This window comes from Macaca fascicularis, chromosome 4 (assembly GCF_037993035.2).
Source record: "Macaca fascicularis isolate 582-1 chromosome 4, T2T-MFA8v1.1".
Taxonomy (NCBI): Eukaryota; Metazoa; Chordata; class Mammalia; order Primates; family Cercopithecidae; genus Macaca; species Macaca fascicularis.
In genome coordinates, this window is record NC_088378.1 from 58,373,376 (window position 1) to 58,392,865 (window position 19,490).

At 41.2% G+C, this 19,490-nt stretch overlaps 1 protein-coding gene across 1 annotated transcript in view; it reads left to right on the forward strand.

Moving 5' to 3' along the window:
• The window catches only part of PPP1R14C (protein phosphatase 1 regulatory inhibitor subunit 14C), a 108,192-nt gene that overhangs the window by 66,977 nt on the left and 21,725 nt on the right, over positions 1-19,490 (forward strand). The window contains exons 2-3 of the mRNA XM_005552123.4: positions 5,294-5,377; positions 7,432-7,464. Of these exons, the coding sequence (XP_005552180.1) occupies positions 5,294-5,377; positions 7,432-7,464 (117 nt within the window). The remainder of the gene's footprint in view (positions 1-5,293; positions 5,378-7,431; positions 7,465-19,490) is intronic.

Genomic DNA, 19,490 nt, shown 5'->3' on the forward strand with positions numbered 1-19,490 from the left:
TGTGTGTGTGGATGTGAGTGTATGAATGGTATGGAGTGTGTGTATTAATGTGTGTGTATGTTTGTGTATATATTTGTGTGTGTGTGCATGTAAGTGGTGTGGAGTGTTTATATTCATGTGTGTGTGTGTTTGTGTATATATTTGTGTGTGTGTGGATGTGAGTGTATGAATGGTATGGAGTGTGTGTATTAATGTGTGTGTATGTTTGTGTATATATTTGTGTGTGTGTGCGCTTGTGAGTGTATGAGTGGTATGGATTTTGTGTATTAATGTGTGTGTATGTTTGTGTATATATTTGTGTGTGTGTGCATGTAAGTGAGTGGTGTGGAGTGTTTATATTCATGTGTGTGTGTGTTTGTTTATATATTTGTGTGTGTGTGGATGTGAGTGTATGAATGGTATGGAGTGTGTGTATTAATGTGTGTGTATGTTTGTGTATATATTTGTGTGTGTGTGCGCTTGTGAGTGTATGAGTGGTATGGATTTTGTGTATTAATGTGTGTGTATGTTTGTGTATATATTTGTGTGTGTGTGCTTGTGAGTGTATGAGTGGCATGAATTTTGTGTATTCATTTGTGTGTGTGTTTGTGTATATATTTGTGTGTGTGTGTGTGTTGTCACTGCAGGCCAGCTGTGTTTCAGGACTCTGCTTTGCTTGCATTTCTGCATCCTGGTACCTGAGCCTGTTCTGAGCTTCCATCCGTGGCATGCCCAGCACCAGGCTCTGCAGCGCTTCCCAGTGTGGTGGCAGTGTGGGGTACCGCTGCTGCTTGCAAGCTGGGGCAGGGGTGCTGGTGATGGCCAAGCCTGCACTGCGTGTTGGTTTGTGAGGTGTCTTCAGGGCTCCGGTGTGCTCCTGTCATTGCTGTCCTTCTCCAAAACCTCTCAGGCTCAGAACCTGGATCTTATCTTTACCTTTTCTTTCCCCCTCATCCCCCATCCAGTTCATCTCCAAACTCCATCTGTTTATTCCTCCCTATTATCACTGTTTTAAAATCTTATTCTTGCCGGGATCATCTTCAAGCCCTGTTGCTTCGCACCTGATGCATGGCCTTTGCACTGCCTCCTGCCCCCTCCCTGTTACCCGCGCTCCGCAGCGGGGCCAGCTCTTCCTTCTGTCATTCCCCTCACTTGTTCTGGAGCCGTGGAACCTTCAGTGAGGACAGTCTCTGCAGGACAAGGGGAGCCGGCAGCCTATGGGCCAATGGGTTTTGTTTATCCTACACAATATTTTAAGAAGTTGCCAGACAGCTTTAAAAACTGGATTTTTCTACGTTAAAAAACTCTACTTTCAGTTATTCCTGAAAACATAGACAATCCAGCAGCACTGAGCACATATTCTTAGAAGGTGACAGGAGGTGGGAATGGTGTGTTCCCTGCTCCTTCCCCTCGGGCCGTGTTTTCTGCAGTTTGCTGCACTCCTCACTCTATGGTATAGCCCCTCAGCCTGCCCCATTTCTGTCACCTGTCTGGCCCCCATCAACATGCATGTTTGTAGCCCAGAGTTGACTGGCTTCCAGGTCAGGGACCTTTCTACACCCATAGTTAGAACTCATCTTGTCTTTTTGCCTCCTGCTACCATTTTGCCTCTTGGGAGTTCTCTCCCTTCCCCCTAAACCTGTTCAAATCCTGTCATTCCACAAGGCCAGCTCACCTCCTCCCTCCTATGTGAAACCTCCCTGCCTGCCGCTGGCAGAGTTTTCTCCCTCCCTGAATTACTAAAGCACTCCAGGTTTGTCTGTGGCTTTGGGGCCATTGCGTGTCATTGTGTTTGTCAGAGCTGTGTTTAGACGGCCCGTCCCCCAGGGCCAGGGCCTCACTGTGGCTGACACACAGCGCCTTGCTCACTGTGGACTGTGGGTTCTCAACAAATCTACGACAAGAAAGGTGTGTAGAGGTGACCCAGGGCCTCATGCTATGGGTACCAATAGGAGGGCCTCTCACTAATGTGGGGCAGGGTGTAGCTGATAACTTCCCCAGCAGCTCTGAAGACGGTTGTTTCCCTTTTTGTCACCAGAGCCACTGTTTAGGGACACATCTTTAATGTGGGAAAATGCCCAAACACAACTAAGCTCTGGGACATCATGGTAGGCCATGGGTGTGTTCCCTCCGTTGTAAGTGATTTGATCTGTCACTAAGGTCATTCAGTGATACTGCTTTAAGATCAGCATACAGAAAAGAAAGTTAAATAGGACTTCAGTGAAATTTAGAATATTTCCATACTTCTCATTCAGAATATTAAGTACAAATCTACAGGATTCTCTACTTGGTACTAGGTGCTGTCTTTGCCTCCCAGGACTCTCCCTCCCAAGAGCCTCTGGGTCTCTGTGTTCTTCTCACCTGGGTTTTGTTTCAGCCCCACTGACATTCAGAACACCTGGAGCGCATGCTGAGCTGGGAGCACGATGCCTGTCCTCTCCTATGCCTCTGATAAATCCGGGTGGGATTTCTGAGAAGCAGCATAGGTTGGTAAAAAGCGCAGATGCTTAATGACTGTTGTGATGACTCAATCACTTGAGGTTTTCCCCAACCCTTGAGATCTGGGCTTTGTTTGCATCAGCTTTCTGGCTTGCAAAACCAAGCTCAGGGTTTCTTATCACATGCCCTTGGGTAGTGAGAGCGACCTTGAGATGCCTGGCATTTTTTTTCTTTACTCCTGTCAAGCCCCTTTGAGAGGGAAAGGAGCTTTGCTTCCCAACTTCTGGGCCAGAGGGCGAGTGTACTCCAGGGCAGCACTGTCTAATAGCGCTTTGTGCCACAATGCAAGCGTTCTCCATCTGTGCTCTCCGGTGCAGTAGCCACTGGCCTCGTGTAGCTATTGAGCACTTGAGATGTGGCCATTGCGACTGAGGAACTGAATTGTATTTCATTTTAGTGTATTCAAATGTGCTTACCACATGTGCTTACCATATGGGACAGCCCAGATCTCAGGGGCTGGGGAAAATGGGTCAGTGCAATACCTAACAGAGAGCCGTGCGCAGTCCTAATGGGAAGATGCCTAATTGAAGATGCCTACTGCATAGGGCGAGGCTCTACACTGCTGTGCAAGTCAAAGCCTGTTTGGCTAAACTTGGCTGGCATCAAAACGTTTTGAATAATATTTGCAGAAAAACCCATTGCTGTGATGTTCTGAGGAGGGCATTAGTTACTAATCGTTCTTTCATTTCCTTTAAAAATAGCAGACACCAAGCTCCGTTAGTTGTGATTTAAGGACCCACAGTGGTATAGCTTGTGAGTGCAGTCACCTACCGCTTAACAGCATTTCAGTCAACAGTGGACTGCATATATGACAGTGGTCCCATAAGATTATAAGACCCTATTTTTACTGTACCATTTCTACGTTTAGATGCACAAATACTTCCCACTGTGTTACTGTTGCCTACATTATTCCATATGGTAATATACTGTCCAGGTTTATAACCTAGGAGCAATAGGCTGTGCCATACAGCCTGGGTGTGTGGTAAGCTAGGTCATCTAGATTTGTGTAAATTCACTCTGTGATGCTTGCACAACAATGCTCCTAGCCATCGAAAGGTCATCCTTCAGCTTTATTATCATCAAAGCATTTCAACTTCCTGTTTCTACATCATCAGCTTCTATTAATAGCTACAGGATTGTTAAGTATAAATATGAAAATTATGTTGAGGAGTACAAGATCTTTCTTCCATTAGGCAGAACCGCACAGATGAGATCTAAAACATTCACATTGATAAATACTGCTTTTGAAGTGGATTTTTCCCCATAAGAGCCAAGCAAAGGATCAAAACAGAAATTCTCCACAGAAACAGGAATAAATCACTAGAGAGGTTGTTTCTGGAATTTTCCTGTCCATTGAGCGCCTGCCCATGGAGCTAATGTCAGCAAGGATAGTGTATCATATTCCTTGACTTCCTCAGTATACTAGGGTCCTCACTTTTGTGTTGTAACACACATGCAAGAGGTTGAGTAGTATTACTGAATAAATGCACTTTAGTAGGAAGGAAACTTTCAGAAAGTCAGCCTCTCCTGGGAAGCCAAGACAAACAGCTCTTGGAGCCAAGACACAGAGAGGCCACACCCAGGGAATGCCCAGGTGTCCCCAGTGTCCCCATGCACACTTTTCTTTCTAGCTCCTGCAGATGCTTCTCAGCCATCCCTGTGGCTGGAAGGAGTTGGATTGCGGTGACTCCTGATGAAATGCAAAATTGCAGGACTCTCTTAAATGCTCTTTTATTTTGACATTTTAAAATGCTATTCTGAGAGGTATAGAGAAGACTTAGGTAACAGAAGAGATGAGAAGTAGCCAAGATCTCCTCTGAAGTTCAGATTCCAAGTTAGTGAGGTCTTGCACCAAATCCAGCTGGCCCTTCTTCCCTCTTTTCGGGACTAGATGTCTTTGGTGGCAGGAATATTAAACTAGACCCACGCTGACTGCAACAATGAAAGGGGTTGACTCACTCACCGATAGGCAGGCTTCAGAGGTGGTTTGATGCAGGGATGTGGTGATTTTACCTAGAGCCCTGTTTTCTTATTCTCTTCAGCTCCGCCCACTGTGGAGTCAGCGCCTCATCCTAAACTCAGCCTCTCTTCAGGGTTGTATGGTGGCCACCGGTAATTTCTGGTGCCACACTTCTTTGGTTCAGAGGGAGTGAAGGGGACGTTCTTGTTAAAAGAGCACCTTTTCCCAGAGCCCCCTTAGTTCTTAGTTGGACCACGTGTCTTCTCTTACGTCAGTAACTGGGGCTAAAGCAATGCTGATGCCCTAAATCCCATGGTGGAGTCAGGTTTTCCATAGACCCAGAGCTGTGAAGGAAGATGTGGACCCCCAAATAAAGATTGGGGTAATCGCCCAGCAAAGAGTAGCTCTTAGATAGGAAACTACCATCTCCCAGCTCTATCATCTGCCAGTCTCCCCTTATATACTTACAGATGCAGCTTTCTGCTAGAAAGTAGAAAATTCTCACTTTTTTGAAAGATTACTTTTATGGCTTTGTGACTATTAATTCTCCTTTGCTCCCCCCCTTCTTTTCCCCCACTCTTCTTTTCCTTCCTTCCTTCATTTCCCTTCTTCCTCTGTCCCCATCCCTCCTTCCCTTTTCTTCTCTTCTCCCCTCTTCTCCTCTTTACCCCTTCATCCTGTTTCCCCTTTCTTCTCTTTCCTTCCCTCCTCTCCTCCTAGCCTCTCCTTACCCTCTTATCCGTCAGCCCTTCTCAATTGATGATCTAGTTGTTTGTTCAACTTAATCTAACTGGTGGGGTACAGTTAGGTTTCTTACTAAATTAAACGCCTTCATATCCTCCCACTGTCCCCCAGGAAGAAGAAATGCCAGAGGTAGAAATTGACATTGATGATCTTCTTGATGCAGACAGTGATGAAGAGAGAGCTTCAAAATTACAGGTAAGCAGTTTTCAAAATTCTAATCATGGATACTCGGGAGTCTACTTGGGTCTCCAGAGCTTGGCATGAACTGATTCCGCCCTGTGGTGGAGTTGGCACCAGGACCTGGGCCATGGCTGTTTGCAGAGAGGAAGGCAATGGGCTGCTAAGTGTTCGCCCTCTTAAACTGCCTCTCTGAGGATAAAGCAGCTCTTGACTATAGTCTGTTCTCAAAGTACCTTATGGGTGTAACTTTCTCCAGCCCCATTTTCTTGGGAGAAACAGCTGATTCTGCTTCCAAAGATCCACTTGCCAGGGAAGGAAATTGATACCCCACAGTTGCATGAGAAAGAGAAGGACTGAACTAGCACTGGAATATCCAAGCCCAGGGCTCCGGTATCACAGTTGTGGACTGTATCATTCATGAAATTAATTTCTAAATATGATTGCTTATGACATAATTCTATTTAGTAGACGATCTCTTCATAGACAGTGTTCACCTCATAGCATTGCAGTACAACGATGGATATTGAGATGTCTAGTATTTCTTTAGTGGACAGCAATAAAGTACAGTACTTATTTCCCTTCCCACAGTAGGTCAAATCTATCATTTTTAAATCTACATTTGGGAGTTTCTAAAACCAGTTGACTTTTGACTTGCCATTGTTCTTAATGTCCACTGATAATTACTGTTAATGGCTGTTGGTGACCACAAATGGCAAATAGCCACTACGGCAATCAAAGGGCACATTTTAATGTATTAATGTGTTTAATGCATTAGTCATTACTAGTGTCCCTTGAGTGGTGAACAGTCTGAGTTATGAAAATTAGTTCTTCTTAGTAGATTTAGCTGGGAGAAAATAGCATCCTAGTTATAAAATTTTAAAAAGATAATGCAGGTATCAGTTCTGTAGAAAATGTAATGACATAACAAAGTTTTCTTAACATTGAGAACTTGAAAGGAGTTTTTAAGCTATCATCACCCCCCAACTCCCAGTTCCCAGGTGAGGACCCAAGCTAGTTTATGGCTACATTGCACTTAAACCCTTTGCTTTCTGAGTGCAGTGTGGGTGCCACCATCTTGCACAGGCTGGCTCAACTTGAATATCCACCAAGTTGGCAGCCAAAGGAAAGGTGTGTGCATGCGTGTGTGCACACAGAGGAGGCAAAAAGTCATTGACCGGAGGAGTGGGTTTGAAACCATTTGGATCTTGCTGGGTTATATCCAGTTAATTAAAGGAAAACTGGAGAGGGGGATTTGGTTCCTGTGGAAGGCCATCCTGGATTTGAGCTACTGAGTTAGTCCAGATCTCTCTGAAGTCTACAACCTAATGGATGCTTGAGCGTCCCTGTCCTTCTTTAAAAGAAACTGTTCCTCAGCAAGGCATTCAAGACGTGGTCGAGGGGCCCGGTGTGGTAGCTCATGCCTGTAATCCCAGTGCTTTGGGAGGCCAAGGCGAGTGGATCACGCGAGGTCAGGAGTTTGAGACCAGCCTGGCTAACATGGCAAAAACCCGTCTCTACTAAAAATACAAAAATTAGCCAGGCGTGGTGGTGTGCACCTGTAGTCCCAGCTATTCGGAAGGCTGAGGCAGGAGAATTGCTTGAACCGGGAGGCGGAGGTTGCAATGAGCTGAGATCATACCACTGCACTCTAGTCTGGGAGACAAAGCAAGACTGTGTCTCAAAACAAATAAACAAACAAACACACACACAGACAAAAAAACAAAAACAAACAAAAAACGAACAAAAAAACTGGTCAAGGGTTATGTTTTGTTTTCAATGCTATGGTAGCAATAAATAAATAAATAAATAAATAAATAAATATTTTCCTGTTCAAAAAATTTTTTCATGTAGCACGTGTGTGTGCAGGCTGAAGAATTTATGAAGGTTAAACGTTTTGTATCTTCAGACAACCAACTGGTGCTGAAATGAAGTGTGTTTCTAGATAGTATGAAATCTTGCTTTACCATTATAAAATAATACTATGAATATAAAATGATGTTTAATTTTGCCTTAAAAATAATACTGAATTTTAAGATAATAAAATTGATCTTCTGTGTGTTTAATTCTAGGAAGCTCTTGTAGACTGCTACAAACCAACAGAGGTAAACAAATCACTTTTCCTAAATGCCATGTTTGAACTGGTTTTTATTAAATCAATTTGTCTATTTTTAAAGCAAACCACAATAAGTGGATTTGAGTGTGTGTATACCAATTAGCAATTATTATCATGAGTGCATATGTTTGAATAGCTCTAACTTCATTATTTCTAAATACTTAAAATTAATGGAGCAGAGTGTGTTGCTTGTGTTAGATAAAAGCCAGACTTCAAAGGAAATTGTGAAAGGGTTTGGAATCATTTTAGTAAAAGTTTTAGGTTTATAACTGGTTTATACATCCTATTAGTTTATTGGTATGTATTTTTTAAAAGCTTAAAGTCAGCTCTGTCTTTCCAAAGAGTTACCTTTATTGGGAAAAAAATGTTATGCTTTGTTTAGATATTTATGAAGTATAATGTATAAACATTAGCAGAAAAATGGGTATTAATGTGATTAGACTAAAGCATTTAATGTAGACTCTCATGACTGACAGCACAGAGTAGAAATTAAGGTTTAATCAGTTATGAAAATATTAGCAAGAGAAGTACTTTGTTCCTGTGATAAACTGGAGAAATTATAAGATCCGTCAGATGTTTTGAAGTCTATTTGTAACATCAAAGCCATAGTGGTAAGACTTCTGATTTTTGAAGAGATCTAATTAAAAGGGGGGAGGAAAGCATGCTTTGACAAGTATCTGATTTCAGTGACTTGGTTTGGGACTAGTTACCTATTTGAGCTTTATTCTTCCAACCTCCAGCTTTGATTATATCTTGCAGTCATAGAGATTTTTAATTTTAATTTTAGCCATCAAAATATATACTTTTAGACCAGGCTTGGTGGCCCACACCTGTCATCCCAGGCCAAAGTGGGAGGATCACTTGAGCCCAGCAGTTCAAGACCAGCCTGGTCAACAAAGCAAGATCTCATCTCTTAAGAAAAAAAAATTATACATATATATATTTAAGTTAATGTAATACAAATACATACTAATACATCTGAACCCCCCCCCAAAAAAATTCTGAGGCTTATTTTAAAAAGGTAACAGTGACTTTCTCCACCTTTCGGGCCCCTTCCCTATTTTATATTATATTTATGTATCATATTTCTATATTTTAATAAGCAACACTTTTGCACTTTTTGGCTGCTTCCCTTCCCTGCTATTTGCTCTTTTCTTTCTGTTTTTTCTTTTAGAGGTAGGGGCTCATTCTGTCACCCAGGCTGGAGTGCAGTGGTGCAGTCATAATTCCCTGCAACCTTGAACTCCTGTGTTCAAGCAACTCTCCCTCCTCAGCCTCCCGAGTAGCTAGGACTGCAGCCATGCATTATCACACCCAGCTAAATTATTTTTATTTTTATTTTATAGAGACTGTATCTCACTATGTTGCACACACTCATCTTGAACTCCTGGCCTCAGGCTATCCTCCTGCTTCAGCCTCTCAAAGTGCTGGAATTACAGGCATGAGCCACACTGTGCCTGGCCTACTTATTCTTTTGTTCTTAAATATGCATTTACTATTTTTTTTTCATTTATTGACTTTAGGAGAAAGATGATCACTCTCTCACTCTCCACACAATTCCTTTTCATCTATACCCTCATCAAAGTTATTTAACAGTATTTTGTTAAATTAGTAGTCAAGGTTTATAATACTATGATTTAAACAGATGTTTTTCACTGTTAAGCCAACAGTAAAATATGATCATGGTTCCTTTTTGTATAGCCTTTTGTTTCTCTTGGAGTTGACAATCCTTGTCATTGTTATTATTATTATTAGTAGTAGTAGTATTTTGAGACAGGGTCTCGCTCTATCACCCAGGCTGGAGTGCAGTGGTACAATCTTGGCTCACCGCAACCTCTGCCTCCCAGGTTCAAGTGGTTCTTGTGCCTCAGCCTCCTGAGTAGCTGGGATTACTAAGCCCAGCTAATTTTTGTATTTTCAGTAGAGACAGGGTTTTGCCATGTTGGCCAGGCTGGTCTCAGACTCCTGGCCTCAACTGATCCACCCACCTCGGCCTCCCAAAGTGCTGGGATTACAGGCGTGAGTCCCCGTGCCCGGCCATAACCCTTGTCTTTAGTTTTGTCTAATACCAATTGGTATTTTTTGTTGAACTCTCTAGTGTGTTTGTCAAACATGCAATATATTTCCTGACTGCTCAAACACATCACTACCATCCCCCTGCCCCCAGACTTTTCTCCTGGAGCCCCTATACAACAATCTGGAGAAATTTTTCTTTGTGTTTATGTTTAAAATTATTCTGCTCTCTGCATCGTCTCTGTTTTCTCTGAATCTTACCTTTTTCTGCCTATTTTCATGTCTTTGCTGATTTTTGGTGGCATAGTCACATTTGAATATGGGGAGACAGTAAGCTGATTTGCATTTGTGTGTATAAGAACAGCTTGTTTTTTTGTTGTTGTTTTTGAACAGAGTCTTGCTCTGTCCCTCCAGGCTGGGATGCAGTGGCGCCATGTAGGCTCACTGCAAACCCTGCCTTCTGGGTTCAAGCGATTCTCATGCCTCAGCCTCCTGAGTAGTTGGGATTATAGGTGTGGGCCACCATGCCCGGCTAATTTTTGTATTTTTAGTAGGGGTAGAGTTTTTCCATGTTGGTCAGGCTGGTCTGAAACTTCTGGTCTCAAATGATCCACCTGCCTCAGCCTTACAAAGTTTTGGGTTACAAGAAAGAGGCACTGCACCCAGCCAGGGCTGCTTGGTTATTGCTGGATCTCACTATGGAGTGACCACGTTGCAAGCCAGATTTATTTTCTTAATCTGTTATGTGTGGAAGGGGATGGGTCCTCAAAAATGTCGATGTTTGTTTCTTTTTCTCTGGAGAGAGTCAGGATTTTTAGGGTTTGACCCTCAAATTTCCTCCCAGAGAGGAGAAGGCAGGAGACTTTACCATTTAGCTCTTTGGGGACTAAACCTTCTTTATTTATAGGTAGTTGGGGAATTAATATAGGAAAGCGATTTTAAGTTGTGTGATGGGTTAGACAAGAATAATGGAATTGTAGTCAAGAAAAATGATGAATGATGCAGATGAATGAACATGTAATATGGGGGTGGAAGGGGTTGCTGCAGAGAGGAAGCCCCATTGGCCACTGCAGACATGCGTTCACTCATTTCATCAAGCCCTTTTTCTTCAGTTCTCCACCTAAGTGAAGAAATTCATGCTTTGGTTATTCGGGTGAGAAAGTTTGGACTTGCAGATTTCTCTTTTGCCCAGCTTCGCAGCCAACAGTGAAATGCATTGCATTTTCTCATGGAAATGAGCCCGTTCTCTCCCTAGTTTTTGTAATGTTTGGGGAACCAATATCTACATTAGTTGAGAGCCATGCCATTCAATGAAAATGGTGGGTCTTGTCCCCGGAGCAAAAATATTTCTCATCTGGTTTCTATACTGAGGGTCAGGAGATGAAGAATATAATATTTGAACACTCTTCAGAGTTCTGAAAGCAGAAAAAGGAGCTGGAGTCTCTAAGTGAACATCTCTGTTCTTTTTTTAGCTCATGTTTCTAGGAATAGAAATGATGTAAAATGCTGAGGAATTTCATTCAAGTTCCCTTATCTGTTAATGGATCATTTCAAAAAGGCTGGACACTTTTGCCTTTGAGCGTATGTTCCTAGGAAACAGATTTTACTGGCACCTGGATTGTGATAATGACAATCAATAGCTTATTTTTTTCCAGAGCTCTGTAGTTCACATTTGCACTAACATACATTGCTTTATTTAATCCTCACAATCGTCATTTCAAGTAGAGAGGGTTTGGGTAGCTTGCCCATAATGTCACAGTCGTGAGCAAGAGAGTCAGGACTCAACCCAAGTTTCTGACGCCTAATCTTGTACTCTTTCTTTCCAATCTGCTAGTCTTCTTAAGCTACTTGACTCAGCAAGAGGCTTAGAACTTTATAGGACTTTGTCTTATCTGAACTAAATGCCTATCAATTAAGGTGTTCTTTTCTAAGTAGGGATCTCTAAAGGTGCTGTTTTTGGTCAAAATTATTTTACTTACAACTGTTATGCCACTTGGAAGTTAGAAATGTAAGGAAGATATCTTTGCTGATTTAGGTACTTTTATTTTATAACCCCTCATTGCAGAGGTAGGGTGAGTGGTGGAAAGAATACTGGAATTTGAGTCAAAGTCTTGTGCCAATGCTAGCACCAACTGTATGACTTTAAGCAATGTTCTCAACCTCTCTGAGTCTCCCTTTCCTCCTCTATAAAATGGGGTAATACTAACCATCTCTCCTCATGTTTGTAAGGATTATTTGCTATGATAACTTTTTAAAATTATTTTATTTTTTGAGAAAGAGTCTCACTGTGTTGCCTAGGCTGGAGTGTGGTGGCACAATCACAGCTCACTGCAGCCTCAATCTCCTGGGCTCAAGCGATCCTCCTGCCTCAGTCCCCCCAGGTAGCTGAGACAACAGGTGCACACCACCACACTCAGCTAATTTTTGTTATTTTTGTAGAGACAAAGTTTCTCCATGTTGCCCAGGCTAGTCTCGAATTCCTGAGCTCAAGCAATCCACCCTCCTGGACCTCACAAAGTGCTGGGATTACAGGTATGAGCCACCAAGCCTGGCCCACAGTGATAATTTTAGTGATAGTAACAACAGCAATGATAGTGGCTAAAAAATCACTAGGCACTTAGTAGATGCCAGGCACTGGTCTAATCACATCTCATGTATTAAGAGATTTAATCTTTTTTTCCAGAAAAATGTTAACATTTGTTAAATTCTTCGTAGCTTTTAAAAGAAAATTTTAAGTAGACTTTATTATTTACAGCAGTTTTAGGTTCACGGTGAAATTGACTAGAAGGTACCAATTTCCAATATGCTCACTCTCGTCCACCTCACACATGTACACAGCCTCCCCAGTTGTCACTATCTCCCCACAGAGAGGTACATTTGTTAGAACTGGTGAACCTACATTAACACATCATTATCGCCCGAAGTCCACAGTTAACATTAGGATTCACTCTTGGTACTGTACATTATGGATTTGACTGAATTCATAATGACATGTATCCACCACTACAGCATCATATAGAGCAGTGTCAGTGCCCTAATAATCTTCTGTGCTCCGCCTAGTCATCTCTCCTTCCCCCCAACCCCTGGCAACCACTGATCTCTTTATTGTCTCCATAGTTTTACCTTTCTCAGAATGTCATATAGTTGGAATTATACAGTATTTAGCCCTTCTATTTTCAGAATAGCCATAGCATGAAAATTTGTAGCCTTTTCAAACTGGCTTTTTTTTTTTTTTTTTTTTTGAGGTGGGGTCTTGCTTTGTCTCCCAGGCTGGAGTGTAGTGGCATGATCTCTGCTCACTGCAACCTCTGCCTTCCGGGTTCAAGTGATTCTCCTACCTCAGTCTCTCGAGTAGCTGGGATTACAGATGCGTGCCACCACACCCAGCTAATTTTTGTATTTTTACTAGAGACTGGGTTTCGCCATGTTGGCAAGGCTGGTCTTGAGCTCCTGACCTCAGGTGATGTGCCCACCTCAGACTCCCAAATTGCTGGGATTACAGGCATGAGCCACTGTGCCCAGCCCAAAATGGCTTTTAAAAAATTTGATATCAACATTTCACAGCTACAGACTGGCTTCTTTTCCTTAGTAATATGCATTTAAGTTTGCTCCGGGTCTTTTCATTGCTTGATAGCTCATTTCTTCTCAGTGCTGAATAATATTCTATTGTCTGGATATACTAGAGTTTATGAATTCATTCACCTACTGAAATACTCTTGGTTGCTTCTAAGTTTTGGCAATTAATGAATAAAGCTGCTATAAACATTCCTGAGCAGGTTTTTGTGTGGACATAACTTCTCAAGTCTTTTGGGTAAATACCAAGGAGTAGGATTACTGTATTGTAAGAAGAATGTGTTTAGGTTTTGTAAGAATCTGCTTAGCTGTCTTCCAAATCAGCTGTACCGTTTTGCATTCTCACCAGCAAAGAGAGTTCCTCTTGCTCCACATCCTCCCCAGCATTTAGTGTTGTCATCGTTCTGGATTTGGGCCACTCTAATTGGTGTGTAGTGGTATCTCATTATTGTTTTAATTTGCATTTCTCTGGTGATGTATGATTCGGAACAACTTTTCATATGTTTATTTGTCATCTATATCTTCTTTAGTGAGGGGTCTGTTAGGGTTTCTGGTCCATCTTTTAATTGGTTTGTTTTCTTTTTGTTGAATTTTAAGGGTTCTTTGAAATTTTGGATAATAGGCCTTTATCAGACATGTTTTTTGCAATATTTTCTCCCAGTCTGTGGCTTCTCTTTTTATTCTCTTGACAGGGTGTTTCACAAAGCAGGAATTTTTGTTTTCATGAAATCCACCTTATCAGTGTTTTATTTCATGGATCATGGCTTTTGTGTTGTATCTACAAATCATTGTAAAACATAAGATCATTTAGATTTTTCTCCTATATTGCCTTTGGGAGATTTATAGTTTTGCAATTTACATTAGGTCCATATGTGATCCATTTGAGTTAATTTTTGTGAAGAGTGTAAGGTCTGGGTCCAGGTTCATTTCTTTGCACGTGGATTTCCCGTTGTCCCAGAATCATTTGTTGAAAAGCCTACCTTTGCTCCTTCGAATGCCTTTGCTTTTTTATCAAAGATCAGTTGATATTTATGTCGATCTGTTTCTGGGTCTCTATTCTATTCCAATTATCTATGTGTCCATTCTTTCACCAATACCACACTGTCTTGATTATGTGGCTTCAAGTATGCCTTGAGGTTGGGTAGTGTGAGTCCTCCACCTTTGTTTTTTGTCCTTCAACATTGTGTTAGCTGTTCTGGGTTTTTTGTCTTTGTATATAAACCTTAGAATCAGTTTGTTGATATCCACAAAATAGCTTCCTGGGATTTTTATTGGGATTTCATTGCATCTGTAGATCAAATTGGGAAGAACTGACATACTGACCATATTGCATCTTCTTATCTATGAACATAGAATACCTCTCCATTTATTTCTGTCACGATATCCTCAAGCTTAAAGATTCTTTCCTCAGCTATGTGCAGTTTACTAATGAACCCATCAAAGACATTATTTCTGTTATAGTATTTTTCATCACTAGCATTTCTTTCTAGTTCTTTCTTAGAATTTCCATCTCTCTACTTACATTCCCCATCTGTTCTTGCTTGCTGTCTACTTTATCCATCAGAGCCCTTAGCATATTAAACAGAGTTGTTTTAAATGCCTGGATGGATAATTCCAACATTCCTGCTCTATCTGAGTGGTTCTAATGCTTGCTCTGTCTCTTCAAACTGTGTTTTTTTTTTGCCTTTTACTGTGTGTTATAATTTTTTTGCCAACTGAACATGATGAACTAGGTAAAAGGAACTGCTGTAAATGGGCCTTAAGTAGTGTGGTAGTAAGGTGTGAGGAGAGGGGAAGCATCCACAGTCCTGTGATTAGTTCTCAGTCTTGTAGGGAGCCTGTGTCCTTGAACTGTGAACTTCACAAGTGCTTCTCAGTTCGCCCCCATTCCCCTTTAGGTAGAGTAGATAGCCAGAGCCAGCTGGAGTTTGGTATTTCCCTTCCCCCAGGTCACTTAGGCTCTAGTAAAACCATGTCAGGTTAGACTCTGGTTAAATAGTTTCTCCTCAGGACAGATCTTGTTAAATAAACTTTTAGACTTTGAAAAAAAAAGAAGAAAAAGAAGGAGAAGGAGAAGGAAGAAAGAAGATGAGAATGCTCTGGTATATTTCAAAATGGTTCCTTTTTATCTCATCCTGCTGGAAGTTCAAGGGAATTCTTCTCCAGTGTTCACTGTGAGGACCTGGTAGAATTCTTAGAGGTGAAACTCATACAAAGGTCCTACAAAGATATGCTCCTACCTCTGCCCGTGACTGGATCCCCATGGAATTTTAATCTCTAAAACTTGTCCACTCTGAGACTAGCAATTTGTCAATTCCAGTTCAAGTTTTTCTACTCATCTTTTGGTTCCCACAAAAGTTGTTACTTTTGAGTTTCTCTTCCAGGAAGTTGGTGATTTTCTGTATTCACCTGTCAGTCCCTCTACTTCTGGGGCATTTGTTTGCTCAGTGACCTCACTTCCCTTGTGGATCTAGAAAGAGTTATGGATTTTTGAGTTTGTTCAGCTTTTTACTTTTGTTAAGATGCAGTGGCGATTTCCAAATTTCTTATGTACCTGACTGGACACAGGAAGTCTCATTTAATCTTCACAACAAAGCTAATAGATTGACACCATTATAGTCCATTAAGGAATTTGAGGCATAGAAGTATGTTCTGTAATTTGCCTAAATTCACACAGTTAATGAGTGGAGAAGTCAGGGTATGTATTAAAGCACATGACATAAAGCTTCACACATAGTAGGCCCTTAGTATGCTAGTTGAATCTGATTCTGTATAAAGTAATGCTTCTTTATCACGTGTTAAATATGCAGGATGTCCAAGTTTACCAATAATGATATTCTTGGATTATTAAATTTAAAGAGTTGACTTTAAAGAATCTCCTAACTTCCCAGAAGTGATACTGTTTTTGGTGTGTCACCTTCTGTCATATACTTTGGGTCTATGGCTTCATCCTATATGGGCCACTGGTCAATAGGGAAGGGACTTGTGTGCCCCCATTTTGATTCATATTCATTTTCCCCCCCAAATCCATAGCTGACCTGACTGATTCATATTCAATCTGTGAACTCTTGTCATGTAAATCTTCCTGATTGCTGGGAAACACAGAAGTATAATTGTGGGCACCTCACTAATGTATAAGTGATTGATTAGTAAGAATGGTGATTTCATTTTTTTCCTTAAGTAAATGCCATTTCTAATGTAGTGAATATTAAAATAGATCTGATTTAAGGGTAGCAAAAGGATGTTTCCATATAATGCAAGAGGCAAAGAGTAATTTTATTTTGGATATTACTTGTATTTGCATGATCAGTAGTGTTAGCCTAGTGGGCATGGTAAAAATCAGAGGTAGGGGTCTGGAAGCCTGCTAACCAGACTTAGGAGGAGCTTCTTTTCCTTTTTCTCACTTTCTTTGCAGTTTCCAATTTTGGGATTACAAAACAGAACCTCCATTGTACTGGGAGGATGAACAGAAAATGGATTTAATGTGGGCTGGAGGGCATCTGCCTTACCGTCTGTTAGGGGAGTTGTCTAGTCAATGAGCTTTATAAAAAAATCTCTTTTTGTAGTTGAAGATACCTATGCCATTACTCTTTGATAAACATCAGGTTTTCTTTCCATGCATTTATTTTATTTTTTGAACTAGAGGTTTTGATAGAACCTATCATTGTATCAAATTATACAATGATATCAAAGCCTATACATTGACAGGCATCCATTCACCTAGGATGACTAAGTCTGAGAGTAGGTGGCAAGAGGCATTTCTGGGTTCCAGTAATCTACCAGGTAATGGAAATGTCATGGTCATGCACTGGTGCCAGAAAGCCATGTGTGATCTGGTTTGTAAGTAGAAATCAAGCAGTATTTTCTAAAAGGCAGGCCTGCTCTGTTGTTCTTCTCATATTGGCAGTAAGAAGGCAGAGTTTCCTTCTGCCATGATTTCATGGCAACTGTGACCTTCTGACTAGCTTTGGTGATGGCCATTGTCAACCATTTATTTAGCATTCAAACCTATCTTTTAAAATCATTGTTCAGTTTATGGATACATGGAGGTACATTCCTTCTGCATTGAGCTGTTTACAGTGCAAAGAGAATGTAATGGTGTTTACAACACAGAAAAACCATGTGGTGACTGAAAGAGACACAGCTTGGTGTTTTACAATCTTTTCTTTATTCATTTGCTCAACAAATGTGTATTGAATATCTGTGTGCCTGTAACTAATCTAGGAACTGAGACCTGGCAGGGAACTTCTACATCCATTTTTAAAGCAACCTCTTGGAAGGCCACAGTAAACTATGGTGGGAATTTAAATGCTCAAAGAATATTTAGGAATGAAAGGACAAAAATGTCAGGCTGTCAGCTTATTCGATGGTTCTCTAAGTTAGGAACCAAATTGCTTGACAGAATGCGCTTTTTAGGGCATCTGCACTTGCTAGAGGAAGCAGTCATATTATTCATTTCAGTGGATCTGAGTGTGTGTCCATAGGCAGGGGAACTCTTTTCTTATGTCAGACCCTTTTCATCTGGCCTCTCATGGGGTTTCCTCGAAAAAGACTGCAATCTTGGGCTGGGATGAGGAACAGAGCTTGAATGCTAGATTCCTGAGTTGAAAAGACACCTTTAAGAAGTTGTCGGCCGGGCGCGGTGGCTCACGCCTGTAATCCCAGCACTTTGGGAGGCCGAGACAGGCGGATCACAAGGTCAGGAGATCGAGACCATCCTGGCTAGCACGGTGAAACCCCGTCTCTACTAAAAATACAAAAAAAATTAGCCGGGCATGGTAGCGGGCGCCTGTAGTCGTAGCTACTCGGGAGGCTGAGGCAGGAGAATGGTGTGAACCCAGGAGGTGGAGCTTGCAGTGAGCCGAGATTGCGCCACTGCACTCCAGCCTGGGTGACAGAGCGAGACTCCGTCTCAAAAAAAAAAAAAAAAAAAGAAGTTGTCACATTTAGAACAATGTTTCTGAATAGAGAAGGAATTGAGAAAGACAGACCAGAATCAGATGAAAACTACATTTTAATGGTTGTAGCCACTGGCTACAAAAGCCTTATAATGTTTTAGTGTCATTGGGCTGGCAAGTATTAAAGGATTGAGGTTTATTAGCCAGAAACATGTGTAGCTTTACTTAATAGCCCAAATAATTTTGGTCCCATTATTACAGTTGCTCACATACTTTCATTAGGACTCTATGCACCAGACTTCATCTGCTCAAAGTAAAAGAGCCATAGATGCTGGAGCTGGAATAGGACCCACATTTGAGTCCAAATCCTATGCTCTGTCAACTCCTCACTGCCTTTTTCTGAATTTTTACTAATTGAGCACAAGCTCTACTTTAGAATATTTATAAAGCTGATTAAGATTATCTTCATTGAGGAAAATCAACCCAGAAATGTTAGGTAAGCTTGCTGAAGACATGCAGTCATGAGGCAAAACTCTGCATTTATTTCCTGGCCTTCATTCAGCACTCTTTGTAAAGTTAGGGAACTGTCCAAAAGACTGCTCTCACTTCTGGCACCAATTACAAGTTCACACGTCCTCAAAACCAACTTCAGCTTTGATCATTTTCAAGAATAATTCAAATTTTTATACTCATGGTTCTGATTTATTACAGGGAAAGGCTATAGTCAAGGGAAGAGACAGATGGGACAGGGTCCAGGAAAGTGCAAATGTGAAGCTTCCACGTGTCTCCTCCCTGTGGAATGGACAGCATTCTCTTAGCAGTGATATGTGACAATATGCAGAAAGTATTAGCAATCTGAGAAGCTAACCTGAGCCTGGGTGTCCAGAGTTTTTACTGGGGCTTGATCACATAGACATAGTTGACTACCCATGTGGCTGACCTTGTCTCTAGCTGGTACTACCTGACCCAAAGTGTCTACTCTAAATCACATTGTTAGACTATCTAACTTGGCACCATACCCCAAGTAAACGAAGATGCTTTTTTTTTTTTTTTTTAGGCAGATATTCTAAGGGCTTAGAACTCGCCTCTCAGGAGGTGAGGGCAAATTAAATTTTTCACTATACACTCTTAGAAGCAGGATGACCATGAGATGGTGATAATAACACTAATAATAATGGTGATCAGAAGAAACTAGATGGTAGTATAGGAAAACCCCTGTGGGCCTTGCTTTTGGATGCCTTCTTTCTCTTGATAATTAATAATTGTTATTTTTATAAGAGACACAATAGAGAAGGCACAAGCTTTAAAGGGCAGTGGACCTGGTTAGCATTTTCAAATGATTGATTGTGATTTTATGGCCTTTTCTTATTCATTAAACTCAGAGTGGCCAACCCTGTATTAAAAACAGCTCTACACTCTCTTCCTATACTTAGACTTATCTAGACAAAAGAAAGAATATAAAATATAGACAATATGACACATGACTTTAATTTCTATGTCTATAACAGAGTTATAATCAAAAACAAGTCCC